The following is an 18,460-nucleotide window of genomic DNA, read 5'->3' on the forward strand; positions in this document are numbered from 1 at the left end:
GGCTCTTAGTATTCACTCATGTTAATACAAATATTAACTCATACCTTTTAAAACATGTACATTCCCCTCCATTTATTTTATTATTATGAAAGAAACAACTTGATGGGATACTAACCAGCAAAGAAAAATGTCCGTGAATGTCTCTATGGTTGTGAATATTGCAAATATGATCCAATACATCATCCATTTTACCTAGGAGGAAAGCAATGTGGGATATAAGCAGATTAACACTTCTGGGGACTGACTATCCCTCCACCGCCTCAAGGCCAGGACCCTCCTTCTCACTAGGAAAGTGGAGGCAGCAGATTTTTGAGTCCCCATTAAAGTACTGAAAACTATTCATTATTTAATTGATTGTTGTATTTGACACGTGGGTGGTGGCAGCTGGAGTTCTTCCATAAGACGCTACAAGCCTTGAGTGCTCTCAGGTGAGGGAGGGCCACGTGTGGGAATTGCTGGAACTGGTTTCAGTAGCAACTCTGACCCTTCTTTCAACTTGCAATGAATGAGGCTTGTTTTAAATTTATTAATCAAATTTGAATGTTCACTTGGTCAGGAGGAAAAATGAATTCATTCCATTCTCTAAACAGCTTAATTATGGAGCTATTGGAGCCATTCTATGGCTTCCCAGTATTTTAGCATTTATCATAAAGCCTCATCACAGGAGTTCTAGGAATGTTATCATAGTTAGGATGGTACAAATCGCCTTGCCTGGTACACCACCAAGCAATCAAAAACCATCCAGCTTTTCAAATGCTATCATCAAAATCTGCAAAGTCAGGGAAGAATTTGGGCATCCAGAAAGACTTGCTCAAAAACTCTACAGAAAGTAAAGAAATGCCACGGTCTGAGGACCCCCAAAATGGCATCGGAAGCTAGACATTTCCTCCTGACTGTCACCCCCCTCAGCGGAGCTAACATCCAAAGCATCCAATCAGCTTAAAGACCTCAAACAGGAAATATAAAATGAATTTAACACCCGCTCAATCCAATTAGAACTTCCACTAATGATTTTGCAGATTGCAAGAGAAGGGGCAACTACAGAAAGCTGTGAAGAAAACAGACCAAAATGTTAGCAAAGTGAAAGGCCTTTTCTAAAGAGAGAAGAGGCTCAGAGAGAAAGTGCATGAAATTTAAAATGTTTTAAAGGTTTTCCTCAATTTGTGGGGGACAATATAGATAAAGTTATGTCCAAATGCCTTCACTCTTACATGAAGTCAGACTTACAATATCAAAGGCAGTAATTTTGAAGACAACAAAATACAACTTTATCAAGATCTATCTACAGAAACCTTAAAGAAAAGGCATGGGTTGAATACACCCAGGGAACAGTCTTGGGGAATCAGACATTTCATACACATTGGCTATCCTTTTCATCTAAGGGTGCCAAGGAATGGCTTTGCTTATGAGATTCACACCTTTAAAGAAGACTTAAGAGGCACCTAAAGTCACGAATATCAACACCAAAAATCTGGATTTTGAACACAGGGAGGCTGATGTTTCTTCCCAATCTGAAACTAAGGAGGGAAGAGAATGGAATGTTTCAAGGGGGGAACCTTCTGATTTTAGATCACTCTTCCAATTTGCCCAGTTTATTAAACAAATGCCAATTATTTGCTATTTGAAGATTTTGCAATTTCACTCAGAATATTGTACTTTCTGTTCTTATGTGTACAACTCATTTCATAGAATCATAGAGTCGGAAGGTACCACCAGGGCCATCTAGTCCAACCCCCTGCCCAATGCAGGAAACTCACAACTACCTTCTCCCCACACCCCTAGTGACCCCTACTCCATGCCCGGAAGATGGTAAAAAGCAAACAAACCAAAATACCCTCCAGGATCCCTGGTCAAACAGGCCTGGACGAAAATCGCTTCCTGATCCCAAAGTGGCGGTCTGCATTTTCCTGGGCACGTAAGACAGGGCCACAAGAGCCAAACACTGACCCAACCCTTCCTGCCCTCCCTCTCATGATATGCCTAAGTTCACAGAATCAGCATCCTGGCTGTGAACATCCTGGGTGTGTTGAGGCAACCTGCTCCCGAATTATATTCCATGTGTGGGAAGACAGAAACTGGTTTTTCCATGGAGATGGAAAGGCCCTCTTGTGCAAGCTCAGAGAAACCTTTCCTTTTAGTGCTCAATCCTAGTGTTGTTGTGTGTGTTTTAAAAAAAAAAAAAAAAACCCTGCTAGGCTAAGCCCTGGTGAAGTCTTGGCAAAAATTAAATAATTCCAGAAACAAATTCCAGGGGGTAGCCATGGTGAGTCTTTTGTAGCAAGACAACAAAATCACCAGAGCCCTGTGCGCTTGCGGCCCCCGGAGGTCTACCATTTCCAGGAATGGCTGCAGCTTGTAAACCAGCCTAATTTGGGAATTGGCATTCCAGGCTTTACGAGATGTCCACCAAGTTGCACACGAGAATGCTACCCATCCAGGAAAGACTCAGTTACTCTTACAGTTGGGCCCTAAAACACTTCAGGGTCTGTTGTACCATTAAGTAGACCAGTTGCTTACAGCCATATTGATCCAGATACAAAAGCTGAAAATACAGTTCATGTACTATGACAGGTAACAGAGCATCAAAGATTTAGCTGAAAAAGTAAGGTTCAGAGGTTACAGCTTAGAAATGGGAAGTGTGTGTGTGAGAGAGAGAGTGTTCAGATTCAGCTAAAGTCTCTCTCAAAGTCTCTTTCATATGAAAAGTATAGATCATGATGGGTAGCCATGTTAGTCTGTAGCAGCAGAAAAGAGCAAGAGTCCAGTAGAACCTTAAAGACAAACAAAATTTCTGGCAGAGTTGGAGCTTTCGTGAGCCACAGCTCACTTCTTCAGATAGCTCACACCCTGCCAGAAATTTTGTTAGTCTTTAAGGTGCTACTGGACTCCTGCTTAGTCTATATTGTTGGAAGTTTGTCCCAAGGTTTTTTTTTTTTTTTTTGCAGAGTAGCAGCCTGCATCAAACCAATTCTTTGACTTACTTTTCCTGAACAGTTGGGTGTTACGGTCATGTGATTGCTTTGGAAGGATTTGTGTCCATGAAGAGATAAAAAGTTGGTATGATGTAATCACTGAGGTTGCTGGGTTGTCCGAGGTCATGGTGTTTTGGAGTTGTAATGCCATGTCAGAGGCAAAATATTTCTTACATTGTCATTGCAGTTACTTTTCTGCATACCTATGGAGCCCCGAGTAGGTAGAAACTCCCACTGTTTGTGGGTGACAGTTTCATGGTTTTCTACATCAGCGCAGGGGCCAGCCAATTTACCATTAGATATAGTGATCCTTCTTACAGATATACCACTGTCAGCAGCTTCAGGGTTGTCCCTAACTGAAAGAGGAGTGAGGCTGAAAAATGAAGGGCCATTCTTGTAATTTAAGAGATGTCTGAGAATACAGGGCCATCTTTATATTTAGCCCTGGGAGGTGCAAGGGGGGAAAGACGCAAGGGTATGCCTTGATTTCTATTTCTGGACATGAATAAAACACAGACCATGTCTTCAGGACAGAAAATATCATAGATGATTCTCATCTCCATAGGAGCACAAACAGAATGAATTTTCAAGCAACAGCCTTAGTTTGTACATCTGATCAAGGGCATACTACTAAATAATCTCACTGTTTTTATTCAGGAATGTAGCTTATAGTTCAATTATCCTCAAAAGGACTCCAATATAAGTGAACTATACAAATGTCACAGGGAGATCTCATATTAAATGACACCTTCTATTTATATTGCCCTGGGCTGCACGATGCTCCTATGATCAGTCTCATAAAGTGCTGAGAGCTTTGAGGCTCTCATTCATTTCAGTGGGACAGCTGAACAGCTGTGTAGTTTTTTCTTGAAAATATCACTATCATGATTTCAAGTGACCCACAGCAAATGTCATCTGCATTTTTGTTTTGCTCTGTATTCTAAGTCACTGCTTCAGGGTCACATTTCGACTAACTTTGGTTCAGAAGATCAGGGCCTCCAAATCCTGGTTAGTGCAAAATCAACTGCAGTAATGCTGGCTCCCAGCCATAAGCTGAGGGCACCCCCTTGTGCACAGGGGATGAGGAAGGGAAAAGATGAAGGGCAGATGGATGGTGCCACGTGGCCCACCCACCCAACAGCCGAGGGGGCAGCAAAAGCTGCACCAGATGGCAGACCTCTCCCCCCACTCATTCAAGCAGGTTCAAGCACTCCAGTTTGTGCTGGGCGCTCAGAGCCTTTTCCTTTTAGGACAAAGATGAGGAACAGAAGACAAACCAGATGAGTAGTGGCAGCCAGCTTGGCCACAAAGGCATTTTTATTGACATAATTTCTCACTTCTTGCCTTTCTCAGGTTGGATCACAAAATTTTAAAAAGGGGAGCAACCCACCCCCACAATGCTTTTTAATATCGATATGGGCCCCCTTGCCCAGCTAGTCCGGAGTTTGGGGTTGGGATGTATCTGTTGATGGACGGACGGATGGGCACCATCCCAGATACATTGGCCAGGTGTCTGGAGGCTGTGGTGAAATGGGTAAAACAGAGTTAGCTAAAATTGAATCCATCAAAGATGGAGGCCTTTGGTTTTCACAACACAAGGCTCTCCTTATGGTGTGGATGGGGAGGTGCTGCTTCCAGAGGAATGAAACAGGACAAACAGCACGTTGGCAGCACAAGGGTATGGCAGGAACTGGGACTGGACTGATATGGTCCCTACAACCCATTCCAGTCAACATTTTGTCCACATTCTGTACCATTCTGTAGCTTCACAGGAAGCCCCGCAGAGAATGCACTGCTGCAATCTAATGCACATGTTACCAGGGCATACACACCACAGTGGAAAGATCTCCCCCTCCCTAAGAAAGGGCCAAAGCTGGTAAAAGGCAGCCCTGGGCACCACTACCACCTGGAACACAGGAAACCTAGTTCCAGGAGCGTCCCCAAGCTACAAACCTTCTCCTTTAGGGGAAGAGCAATCCCATACAGAACAGGAGATATCTAATTTCCTGCAACTAATCTCCCCCCACCCCAGGCAGTACCTCCATTTTGTCAGGATTAAGTTCCAGTTCATTAGCCCTCGTCCTTTCTAAAACTGCCTCCAGGCACCTGTTCATGGTTTCCACAGCCTCCCTGGGATCTGCTGGAAAGGCAAGATAGAGCTGAGGATCATATTGCTGGCAACTCAGCCCACATCTCCAGATGACCTCTCTCAGTGGCTTTACATAGATGTTGAAAAGCATTGGGGACAAGATGGAACCCCAAAGGCCAAGGGGCATATAGCAGCAGCCCCCTAGCACCATACACTGAAAACTACCTTCTAGATAAGGACCAAAAACCACCACACGACGGTGCCTCCCAGTCTCAACTCTGAAAGGCGGTCAAAAAGTACACCATGATCAACAGTATCAAGAACCTCTGAGACATCCAGAGGAATTAACAGGATCATACTCCCCCATCCATTTCCCAGTGCATGCCATCCACCAGGGCAATCAAAGCCATTTCAATCCCGTAACATGCCTGAAACCAGACTGGAATGGATCCAAACAATCTGCTTCATTCATGAAGCCCAGAATCTGCCCGGCCACCACTTGTTCCAGCACCTTGCTCAAAAATGGTGAATATGAGACTGAATGGTAGTTATTCAACCCTATTTACATCTGGTTGGATGTAAATTAGAAACCACAATTTAAGGATGCAGAAACCACAATTTAAGGATGCAGAAACCACAATTTAAGGATGCAGACATGTCCAAAGGAGAGCAACCAAGATGACCAATAGAGATCAGTTCACCTGGAGAAAATGGCTGCTTTGCCAATTGGACTCTATGGCATTGAAATCCCTCCCCAAACCCCACCTTCCTCAGGCTCTGCCCCCAAAACCTCCTGCTGGTGGCGACCCTACCTACACCCCACACAAGCTGGTCTCACAGCATGTCCTCCAGCATAGTGCCTAATGAACAGACTGCTGGACTTGATGGACCTTGGTCTGATCCAGCATGGCCTTTCTTATGTTCAACATCACCATAAAGTTGCCATTTTCCACCTTACTATGGTACGAAGTTTGCAAAGTGAGAAAAAAAACACAACTATTTCACAGCAGGGGCTCCCGTTATATTCCACCAGCAGCTCTCATTGGTCAGCAAATGACTGACTGAGCCCAGTTTGGATGCTGGGCCTGGAAACAGGGATAGGATTGGTTCTGGGGCATCTGTGGGGCAGGGGCTGAAACTGGGAGCAGGAATAAAAAGAGGGCTCCACATCAGGCTGAGGAGGAGGAAAGGTGGCAGCCAGACACAGGGTCAGAGGTGCTGATGGCTACCTGGGCCCTGTTCTTTTGGCCCTGTTCTCCTGTCCTATTGTGTGGTCTATGCATTCCTGTAGAAAAACTGGAACAATGGGCAGAGCAGGTCCAAGTGCTCCTCGGCCTCAAGTTAACCGTGTAGGACCCCATTTCTGAGGCCTGAGCAGACCCCTGCCCCTTTGGGAGAGATGGCAGAGAAGTCAGAAGGGGCGCCCACCAAAGGGGGCACTCAGAGTGTGGTGGCACAGGTTCAAATCCCCACTTCTACCATGAAAGGTTGCTGGATGACCTTGGGCTAGTCACACACTCTCAGCCTCACTCACCTCACAGTGCAGTTGTTGTGAGAGTACAGAGATGGGGAGAACAATGTTCTAAGCCACTTTGACTCCCCGACTGGGAGAAAAGTGGGCTATAATTAAATAAATGCAAAATAAATGCATCACCAGGCACCCACCAACGGCTTTGGCAGCAAGTGAACCCAAAATCCATCCAGGGGAGCTCATGCCCTCTGCGCCCTTCTGCTAGCCCTGTGGCAGTTGCAAGGAAACTCTCTGCCACCTTCAGTAATCCTACACGGTTAACTTGAGGCCGAGGAGCACTTGGACCTGCTCTGCCCATTGTTCCAGTTTTTCTACAGGAATGCATAGACCACACAATAGGACAGGAGAACAGGGCCAAAAGAATCACACAGTTAAAGCAGGGAGTCCTCTTGCCTGAAAGCTGCCCAGCAACTGGGCTAGGGGGGAGTGTAAGTCGTGTGCCAGAGCCCAAGGGGAACCCATAGCAGTGTTTGTGGCAACACCGAAACACCCTGCTTCCAGTTGCTCATAACCTCATCCTTTTCTAACAACCGAGTTATCCATCTCTCTCTATCTTCACCAAATAAAGGACATTGAAGGACTACGGCTGCAATCCTGAAAGGGGGGGCGAATCAGCTTAGGAGCTGGCACGATCCCACTCTGACGTAAGTGCCCACTTATCCCAGAATAAAGGGTATTTACGCTGGCACGAGGGGCTTTCATGCCGGTGCTGGTAAGCCACACCACTGCGCAGGACTCTGCCGCTGGTGCTGCTACGCCAGCAGCGAAATCCTGGAAGTGGGAGCCTGTACCAGCATGGGGAGGTGTTCCTGGGGCGATCCAAGGGGTGGAACTGATGTTAGTCAGCTTCCTAAGCCCTTTTTCCTCAGGAACACTACCTCAAGCAGCGGCATTGCTACACCACCTTTTTTGGAGGCATAGCCTTGCTGTCTGCTATAGGGGCATTTTCCATTTTATATTTTTGTAACAGCTTTTATTTTACATTCGGCTGCTGGGAAACTTCTGGGGAGGCTGTGCCGCTCCTGGCCATCGAGGATCTACCCTCCCCCCTTCAGGAATGGGCTGCCCGTGAGCCAAGATACCCATCTCCCCTGTGTTACAAAAGCCCCAACGTTCTGAAAAAGGGACTCCAGCAAAGCGGCCTTTTAGTTCAAGAAATGGTACGGCATTTAATCTGGCAGTCCAAAATCATATTACAGTATCTGGGAAACTACTTTTTAAAAAGCTCTCTTCTTTTGGCAGGTGCTACTTCATCAAATCACTATAATGCAAGTTAATATACACATTATTTGGCACAAAGTCACAGCATAGAGAAATCACAGCTGCCACTCTGAAGTATGTATACTCTTTAAAAAACAACAACAACATGCATTATGAGGCCTTAGCAAACATAAAACCCAAGTTATTTTAGGGATTCTATGGCTGAGGACACAGAAGAGCTACTTACGTATTCCTTAATATCCTTCGATTTTACAGCTTTGTAAGAGTAATACGCAGGGTAGAGAGTGCCAAATATAAGCCTGGAAGACAAAATTAATTTTAAACATTATTTTTTGTCACAAGGATGTATGTACTACAAGCAAATAGCTTAGGAGGGGAGGTGCAAATGGCAGGCATTTCTCACAAATCAGTAACTAGCTGCCATTCCTGTTCTCAATAAAAAATGAGTTTTGGATCTTTGGTTCTTGTAGGTTATCCGGGCTGTGTAACCGTGGTCTTGGAATTTTCTTTCCTGACGTTTCGCCAGCAACTGTGGCAGGCATCTTCAGAGGAGTAACAGTGTTACTCCTCTGAAGATGCCTGCCACAGTTGCTGGCGAAACGTCAGGAAAGAAAATTCCAAGACCACGGTTACACAGCCCGGATAACCTACAAGAACCAATGAACTCTGACCGTGAAAGCCTTCGACAGAATTTTGGATCTGTTTTGGATGAGTTTTGAAAACATGAGGAACAAAAACACACCAACTGCTGTCTGAAACAATATACATACTACTTGAAGACAAAAATGTATTCTAAAAAGGGTGCCTGTAGTGGTCCAGAAGAGGCCATTTCCACACGAGGTATTTGTTGCAATGGTTTACGGTGGGCGGGGGGTCAGAGAAAAACTGGAGGGAAAGGATCTGGTGGCTTTTGTTCAATCTAGTTTGAGAGATGCCTTATCTCTACCTGAGGTCTATGACTTTACTATTGAAAGGGTGCGCAGATTAGGGTTGTCATCCCCCTGCTGGGGGGCAGGGGATCCCCCACCCCTGGGCCCTGCCTCCCACTGCCAATTAGCCGGCCAGCAGCGGGGGGAGGCCTACACCAGCATCTCAGCATCGTCACCGGAAGCATCACTTCTGGCATGCACTCTAAGTGAAGCCATCGTGTTACCAGCAACATGGCAATGCTCTGGTATTTGGGCGAAAACTCTATGGTAAAAATGGCTTCTATCATAAGAGTTTTTGCCCAAATACCAGAGTGTGCCCTGCATCGCCAGTGAAACGATGACATCACTTCTGGCACGTGCTGGAAGTGGCATCCCCACGTTGCCAGCAAAGACCCTGGTGTTGGCCTTCCCCCCCCCACTCCTATTAAGTCCCCACCCCCACCCCACTGGTAGCACAGATCCCTGGATCAGATCCAAAACACAGCAGCCCACCCCAGGGCCATAATCTTTCCCTTATTGAACTTTGCCACTATAAAAGACCTTCTGAGGTGAGCTGGAGAGATGGGGGATCTCCACGTCAACATTTCCCCTCTTCAATGACTTCTGCAAAGAAAAGCTGTAGAAGCCTACATGTCAGATCCAGGACTTAAACACTGGAACCCAGCTTGAAACTATCTGGGTAAAAATTAAGGGGGAGAAGAATAGTGATGTCATTGTGGGGGTATATTATAGACCCCCAAGCCAAACTGAAGTGTTAGATAATGCTTTCCTGGAACAGATGTCCAAACATTCAAAAAAGAAAGATGTAGTAGTAATGGGAGATTTCAATTATCCTGACATCTGTTGGAAGGCTAACTCTGCCAAAACAACTAGGTCCGATTAATTCCTCACTTCCCTTGAGAAACTTCAAAGTCCAAAAAGTGGAAGAAGCGACAAGGGGAACAGCCATTTTGGATCTGATCTTAACCAGTAATGATGACTTTGTTTATGGGGTAGAAGGAGTGGGATCTTTGGGTGGGAGTGACCATGTTCTCCTGGAGTTTGAAATACAGCAGAAAGGAGAAGCAAGAAATAGTCAAACATGTATTCTAGACTTTAAGAAAGCTGATTTCAACAAATTTAGGGAACTACTGGGTGTGATCCCGTGGGTGAGAATATTGAATGAGAAGTGAGTACATGAAGGATGGGAAATTCTAAAAAGGGAGATATGGAAGGCGCAATTTCAAACAATTCCCTCGAGGAGAAAAAAAGGTAGAGGTTTGAAGAAACCAGGGTGGATGACTAAAGAACTTTTGGTTAAGATAGGATTTAAGAAGGGCATGTACAAGAAGTGGAAAAAGGGAGAAATCAACGAAGAGGAATTCAAACAAGTAGCCGGCACATGTAGGGAGAAAGTCAGGAAGGCTAAAGCGCAGAATGAGCTCCAGCTAGCCAGGGAAATTAAAAACAACAAAAAAGGGTTTTTTGGTTATGTCCATAACAAAAGGAAGATCAAGGTAAAGATCAGGTCATTGCATGGAGAGGATGGTGAGTTAATAACAGGGGAGGCAGAAAAGGCAGAATTACTTAACTCCTTTTTTGTATCAGTCTTCTCCCAAAAGGGGAATAGTGTTCAACTTGGGAATAATGGAGCAGAGGACGCAATAATGGAATTACAGCATAGTATAGACACTGAGATAGTACGGGAATACCTGGCTACTCTCAATGAATTCAAGTCTCCGGGGCAGGACGAACTGCATCCAAGGGTGTTAAAAGAACGGGCCACTGGCAATAATCTTTGAGAATTCATGGAGAACAGGAGAAGTTCCAACAGACTGGAGGAGGGCAAATGTGGTCCCCATCTTTAAAAAAGGGGGGGAAGAAACCCCAAACAATTATCGCCCAGTCACTCTGACATCTAAAATACTAGAGCAGATAATTAAACAGACAGTCTGTAAGCACTTAGAAAGAAATGCCGTGATCACTGACAGTCAACATGGGTTTCTCAAAAACAGATCATGCCAAACTAATCTCATATCTTTTTCTGAAAGAGTAACAAGAATGGTAGATGAAGGGAATGCTGTAGATGTCGCGTACCTTGATTTCAGTAAAGCCTTTGATAAAGTCCCCCATGATCTTCTTGAAACAAAGCTAGTAAAATGTGGGCTGGACACTGCTACTGTTAGGTGGATTGGGAATTGGTTGACCAACCGAACCCAAAGGGTGCTCATTAATGGCACAACTTCATCCTGGAGAGGAGTGACCAGTGGGGTACCACAGGGGTCTGTCCTGGGACCGGTACTATTTAATATTTTTTATAAATGACTTGGATGATGGAATAGAGAGCATGCTAATCAAATTTGCAGATGACACCAAGTTAGGAAGGGTAGTTAATACCCTGGAGGGTAGGGTCAGAGTTCAGAATGACCTCGATAGACTGGAGAGCTGGGGCATAAGCAATAAAATGGATTTCAATAGGGAGAAGTGTAAAGTACTTCACCTAGGCAGAAACAACATAAGGCACAGGTACAGGATGGGAGATAGTTGGCTTGACAACAGTACATGTGAAAGAGATCTGGGAGTCTTAGTGGACCACAAACTGAACATGAGTCAACAGTGTGATATGGCGGCTAAGAAGGCCAATGCAATTCTGGGCTGCATCAATAGGAGTATTGTGTCTAGATCAAGGGAAGTAATACTACCACTGTATTCTGCATTGGTCAGACCTCACTTGGAATACTGTGTCCAGTTTTGGGCTCCACAATTTAAGAAGGAGGTTGACAAGTTGGAGCGTGTCCAGAGGTGGGCGACCAGAATGGTCAAAGGTCTGGAATCCATGCCCTATGAGGAGAGACTTAGGGAGTTGGGTTTGTTTAGTTTGGAGAAGAGAAGGTTGAGGGGAGATATGATAGCCATGTTTAAATATTTGAAGGGATGTCATGTTGATGAGGGAACTAGCTTGTTCTCTGTTGCTCCAGAGACTAAGACATGGAGTAATGGATTTAAACTAATAGAAAAGCAATTCCACCTAAACATTAGGAAGAACTTCCTGACGGTGAGGGCTGTTCAATGGCGGAATGCACTGCCTCAGAGGGTGGTGGAGTCCCCGTCTTTGGAGGTCTTTAAGCAGAGGCGGGATGGCCATCTGTTGGGAGTGCTTTGACTGTGGGATCCTGCATGGTGGGGGGAAGGTTGGGGTCACTGGGGACGTGGGGGGTGACGTGGAAGCCAAGCGGATTGGCAGCCTGTCCAGAATAACCATCAGAAAGTCCTCTGCTACGTAGAAAAGTGTAGTTTATTTTACAGTGCAAAGATATAATACAGATACTCCTTTCACACTCTCCACTCATAGCATCCCGCATAGAACTTTAGCTTCACTCCAATATATACACCTGGTGGACGCAGCCACCAATCACAGTAGATACCTAATCATCCTGACATTGCTACTGCATTGCATCAGCCACCTGGCTATAACTGGATCAGGCCAGCTTTCTCTAGCTCCCCAGGGACTTTCCAGGCTGATTGCATCATCATTAGATCCAACTGATCTAACCTGCACCTGTCAAACGAATCTGACAGACTTGTAATCTGGACAGGGGGGAGGTAGTTGTTAATTTCCTGCCTTGGGCAGGGGGTTGGACTAGATGACCCTGGTGGTCCCTTCCAACTCTATGATTCTATGATTCTATATCCAGCAACGTTGTGGCATAACAATAGGGGTTGTTACCGGATTACAAACTTCAGCTGAAGCAGAAACTGTTTTGACTGCCCTAAGGGTACCATCTCATACAATTTTCCTGCTTCCTTGAGTTCTACTGCAGACAGGGATACTTTATGCATAAGCGTAAAGTTCTGAAAGTTTGTTCTAAGCTTGGTTGATACTTTTCCTGACTGCTGTTTTTGTAATAAGCTTTACCCGCTATGAAGGTCTGCAGAAATGAGATGTCTGAATCAGAACTGACTTTAGGGATTTCCTGTGCTGAGCAAGACCTCTCACCGGCCTTGGGCCTTCTACCGTCTACAGCAAAGCTTCTTAAACTGTGGGTCACGACCCCATATGGGGTCACGTAAATGAATGTGGGGGTCGCGAAAAGTTTGGCAACAGTAAAAGGTTTCTGAATGCACAACGACCAAAAATTAAATCAGAATCAAACGCATAATGCATCCGAGGTATTTCTGGCACGGCTTGCCCGTGCTGCATTGCGCAACTTCACTGCAGCCTTGGTTCTGAACACACATGCACACTTTTCACCGTGCATGCCGTCACACCATGCAATGCCAACGAATGCTACCAGAAACACCTCGGCTCAGATTTGAGACTACTGAATGTTATGAATTACAGTGTTTTTACTGTACATACAAAGTTTTCTGCTCTTACAGAAACATTACAGTTTACGGAAAATAAAGACTTTTAATATTTTCCTACCATCATTCCTCAGCATGTAAGTATCAAATTAGTATATCTTTGGATTGGATTTTGTTAGAATGTTTGATTTTAAAAATTGCTGTTATCTCCTTCTTTTACAAAAACTAAGTGTTTAATTGCAGCAAGACAAAAGCCCTTTAATAATATTTCTCCACCATCACCGCTGTATGTGTATGAAAGTGTGAACATCCATTTTTTAAATTAAGCACAAACAAATGTAATTTCATAAACTAAAGCTAGTATTGTTCTGAGAAATTATTAGCAATATTTATTTATATTTTAGGACAAAATTATATTTCAGTTATGGATAAGTGACTTAATTTAGACAGAAGAGGTAAAAATACTGATGACAATGTGGCAGAGTCTTGACTACCAGGCTTGTAGTACACCTAAATTGACAAGAAAATACGTTGAATCATTTTTGCAATATGGATTTACTGATGATGATGGTGTGGAAAAACCTCTTTGCTTAATTTGTAATGAAGTTTTGGCTGCGGAGAGTATGAAACCAGCCAAACTAAACAACATCTTAAAACCAAGCATGCAGCATACTGCAATAAACCAGAGGAATATTTTGGACGACTTATGAATCTTCAAATAAAGAAAAACTATTGGTTCTTGTAGGTTATCCGGGCTGTGTAACCGTGGTCTTGGAATTTTCTTTCCTGACGTTTCGCCAGCAACTGTGGCAGGCATCTTCAGAGTAGTAACACTGAAGGACAGTGTCACTGTCCTTCAGTGTTACTACTCTGAAGATGCCTGCCACAGTTGCTGGCGAAACGTCAGGAAAGAAAATTCCAAGACCACGGTTACACAGCCCGGATAACCTACAAGAACCAATGAACTCTGACCGTGAAAGAAAAACTATGTTTTCAGAAATCTGTTACTGGCAACGAAAAGTATTTACTTGCATCTTACGAAACTTCTTATTTAACTGCAAAAACTAAAAAGCCCTACACGATAGACGATCTCGCGTTACACTGCTATTAAAATGTCAGAAATAGTTCATGGGGAAAAGTATGGGGATGAAATTCGTAAATTCCTTTATCGAATGATACTGTTTCCAAAAGAATTTCTGAAATGAGTAATGACCAATTCCAGCAGCTTTATTATCAGGCTTAAGGGGCAGCCCAAAGTTTGCAATTCAGTTAGATGAAACAACTGATATTTCTAACATGGCACAGTTGCTACTTTATGTAAGATATGTTTTATGAAGGAAGCAGGACACGAGGAATTACTTTTGTCACCCTTTGGAAGGGCACACAAGAGGGGAAGATATATATCTTAAAATCGATTAGTTTTTCACAAATGAAAGTTTACAGTGGAAAAATTGTGTTGGAGTCTGTACAGACGGTGCTGCTGGAGCAATGATGAGCGAGAATGTTGAATTTGTAGCAAAAGTTAAAGCTGGTAGCAATGAACATATCACTTTTACTCACTGCATGACCCACTCATAGCCCAAAAAATATCACCAGAGTTACATGTTGTGCTTCACGATACTACCAAAATAATTAACTTCATTAAAAGCTGTGCCCTTAACAGTCGTTTGTTTTCAAACCTTAGCAAAGACATGGACTCCGATTACAAAAGCCTATTACTACATGCAGAGGTAAGGTGGCTCTCGAGAGGGCGAAGTTTAGATTATTGAAATTGAAAAATGAAGTTGTTATATTTTTGACTGAGAAGAAATCCAACTTTGTTAATTTTTTTCAAAAATGGCTTTCAAAACTGTTATTTGTCGGATATCTTAGAAAAACTCAATGATTTAAACATGTCGCTTCAAGGAAAAAATTGTAACATATTTATGTTAAAAGATAAAATTGAAAGTTAGACTAAAAAAGTTAACATATGGAAGAATAGGGTAGAAAATGGTTCTTTAGAAATCTTTACAGCTACAGATGATTTTGTAATTGAAAATAACCTTCCCAAAGATTTAATTGTAAGAGTTATAATTGATCATCTGAAGTGCCTGGAGTCACATTTTCAGAAGTACCTCCCTTCAAATTTTGATTCTATAAAACTGAGTTGGTTTTATAAACCATACTCAATTGAAATCAAAAAGTCAGTCATCTGCCATTAAAAGTTCAAGAAGAACTTGCCGAGTTATCAAGCGACACAGGTTTAAAACTTCAGTTTCCTAAAAAACCGATAAATGAATTTTGGTTTGGGATTAAGACAGAATTTCCAACAATTTCTGAAATGGCCCTAAACATACTTCTGCCATTTTGTACCACATATTTATGCGAAACGGCGTTCTCAGCAATGACAATTATAAAATCAAAATATCGATCAACTCTGAAAAACGTTGAAGATGCTCTACGTCCTGCAGTATCAAATATTCCGCCAAGATTTAAATCTTTATGTAAAAAGTAAACAAGCACATCCATCTCATTACTTTGCAAATTTGCTTTCATCTTTAATAAATAGTAAAATTATATGTATACCAAAGAATTGTTTTAAAATAAATTTCTTTATGATTTATTATTAGTAAATGTTTGATTTGTATACCTATTTTATATACCTATATTTCCAGGGTCACATAAAAATTTCTCGGGCAAAAGGGGGTTGCGAGTGGAAAAAGTTTAAGAAGCCCTGATATAGAGGATGGTGCCAAGTTGTTTTCTGTTGCTTCAGAGCGTTGGAGCAGAACCAACGGGTTGAAATTAAATCAACAGGGTTTCCGTCTAGACCAGTGGTTCCCAAACATTTTGGGCCGCCGCCCCCTTGGTTCCACAAACTCAACCCTAGCGTCCCCTACCCTATCCAGCAACACAGTTGAAGGGGCCCACCTCTAGCAGCCCCCTGCTGCCCCCTTGCCTCTTAGTGCCCCCCTAGGTAATCCCACCGCCCCCCAGGGGGTGGTACAGCCCACTTTGGGAACCACTGGTCTAGACATTAGGAAGAATTTTCTAACGGTTAGAGCGGTTCCTCAGTGGAACAGGCTTCCTCGGGAGGCGGTGGGCTCTCCTTCCCTGGAGGTGGATGTCCATCTGTCAGCAATGCTGATTCTATGACCTTAAGCAGATCATGAGAGGGAGGGCATCGAGTAAGGGGTCACTGGGGGTGTGGGGAGGTCGTTGTGAATTTCCTGCATTGTGCAGGGGGGCTGGACTAGATGACCCTGATTGCATGGTCTCATAATTGGCAGGCACAGCAGTACTCCTTGGTTTGGGCACCGAATTTTCTCATATGTTTGGGTTTGGCAACTTGTTCCTGGGACCACCCAGGGAATAAACCTTTGGCAACTGAAACTAAACAGCATTTCTTCCCTGAACCAAAGGGAAGCATTGCTGCAAGCAGAGGCCGGGAAGGCATCACCTCTGCATCCGTCGGGAGAAAGTGCTTCTGGCCACACTCGTGATGCCTTTTGCCTGACAGGAATCGTAGAGTAGCCCAAACAGAAACAGCAGACAGGAGTTCCTGGGCGAGATCTTGCAACAGATGGGTATCGGTTCAATGACTACAGGGATCTTGCTCCCTGAAGAGAGTTGGCAACTTGAGCCCTCCAACTTGCTTTCAGAATGCTCTGCCTGCTGCTGCTGAATCAACGTGTCTGGGGATCAGCCTCCCCACCCACAGACTGACGGGGGGGTGGCGAGAAAGGTCCGGGGAAGAGACGCTGCCCCCCCCCCCGCTGGTCCAGACCCCTTCGAGCTGAGCCGCCAACACTCCTGGCAGGCAGGCCGTTCAGCTGGCTCCTGCCCAGCCAGGCGCAGGCCCTGACAGACAGACAGCTGGGCCTCTGGCAGCACTTCTCCCCAGTGCAGGAGGCCAGGGAGGCAACATGGGCCGCCCCCCCCCCGGCAGGCCTGCTCAGCACAAAGAAGAAATGGTCAGCTCTCAATGTTTGGTGCTTTGACCCCCCCACCCCCCACCCACCCCCCCTATTCTCCCTGCAGCCGCTGTCCTCAGAAAGACCAACGCCCACCTGAGGGCGCGGCGCCGGGGGGGGGGGAGGGGGCTTCTCCTAACCCCTCTGCCTTGAGCGCTGGGCTTTCCTGGGGCTTCCAAGACAGCCCGGTCCCGGCAGCCCCCACCCCACCCCACCCCACCCCCCCACAGGGCTGTCGGAGCCTCTTTCGCCCCCCCCTCCTTTCAGGACTGTCCGTGTCGGGTTCAAAGGAGCGGGGGGGGGGCGGGGGCGGCTGCCTTTCGATGAATGAACACCGGGACTGTTTTCCCTGGAGATGGTGGGGGCGGGGGGGGCAGCACTCGGCCCTTGGTGGTCTGCAAAGGTCGGATCCCCCCCCCGCTCCCCTGCTGCGTAAAAGGCGCGCCCCCCCCCCGGCATCCCCGTCGCTCCATCCGCAGTTGAGGGGCGCACGTGGGGTGCAGCCGACGGGAGGGGGGGGTGTGTGTGTGGGGGGCTGACAGGCGTTTCTGCTTCATCGAGCGGGGGGGGGTGAGCGAGCCCCCTGCACCCCCCCTCTTCCCTCGCCCTGACTCCGCGGAATGCCGGGAGGTGGGGGGGGCGGGGGGGCCCGGGGGGGGCCCTGACTGACATCCTCGCGCGAGGAGCCCCCCCTCCCATTCGCCCTGGCCAAGCCTGCATGTGCGGCGGGGGGGTAGCCCCCCCCCGAGGAGAGGCGCGGGGCAGCTCGAAGCCCCCCTTCCCCCTCCCACGAAAGCAGCCCCGGCCGAGCCGGCCCTTCTCGCCCCATCCCTCCCCCCCCCCGGGATGAGGCGACGGCGAACCCTCCCGACCCCCCCCCCAGTACTCACACCACGAGCCTGGAGATGACCCAGGAGACCATGGCGACCACAGACGCCGGCGGGACCGCCCGGAGGCCCCCCCCCTCTCCCTCTCCCTCTCCCTCTCCCTCTCCGCCGCTCTCTCTCCGCAGGGGGCAGCCGGGAGCCCCGCCCCCTCCCCCCCTCCCACCCCCCGGACGCGTCAGGCGCGCCCCGCCCCCCCTCTCTCCCGCGGGGAGGGGCGCGGCTGGACCGGAGCCCCCTCGGGCAGGGGGCAGTGAGCCCCGCCCTCCTCGTGGCGCTGCCCCCCACCCCCCACGGCTTCGCGTGGGGAGAGGCGGGGGGGCCGCACCGGCCTCCCCGCTGGCGGAATGACCGGGAAGGAGGGAGGGAGGGGGGGCGGGGGGGGAGACCAAAGAAGGCGTCCTCCTCAGCAGCCCCCCCGCCCCCCTTGGGCCCCTGAGGCCCCGGGACTGGAGTGGGACTGAATGGGCCCGGAGTTTCTGGCACCCAGGGACCGAGGGAGGGGCTGCACAGGAAGCCGCGTGCGGGACTGCAGACTCTAGATTACTCTTCCTACACCCTTGACACGGAGAGACCCTGTCCTTCAGTGTTGCTCCT

The 18,460-nt window shown here is 46.6% G+C and overlaps 1 protein-coding gene across 2 annotated transcripts in view; it reads right to left on the reverse strand.

Moving 5' to 3' along the window:
* REEP1 (receptor accessory protein 1) overlaps window positions 1-17,901 on the reverse strand; it is a 57,342-nt gene extending 39,441 nt beyond the window's left edge. For both annotated transcript variants that reach the window (XM_056863474.1, XM_056863476.1), the window contains exons 1-3: window positions 17,870-17,901; window positions 8,040-8,112; window positions 116-192 (exon numbers count right to left, since the gene is read on the reverse strand). In XM_056863474.1, the coding sequence (XP_056719452.1) occupies window positions 116-192; window positions 8,040-8,112; window positions 17,870-17,901 (182 nt within the window). The remainder of the gene's footprint in view (window positions 1-115; window positions 193-8,039; window positions 8,113-17,869) is intronic.
* Window positions 17,902-18,460: the final 559 nt, after the last annotated feature.

Source organism: Euleptes europaea, chromosome 18, assembly GCF_029931775.1.
Source record: "Euleptes europaea isolate rEulEur1 chromosome 18, rEulEur1.hap1, whole genome shotgun sequence".
Lineage (NCBI taxonomy): Eukaryota > Metazoa > Chordata > Lepidosauria > Squamata > Sphaerodactylidae > Euleptes > Euleptes europaea.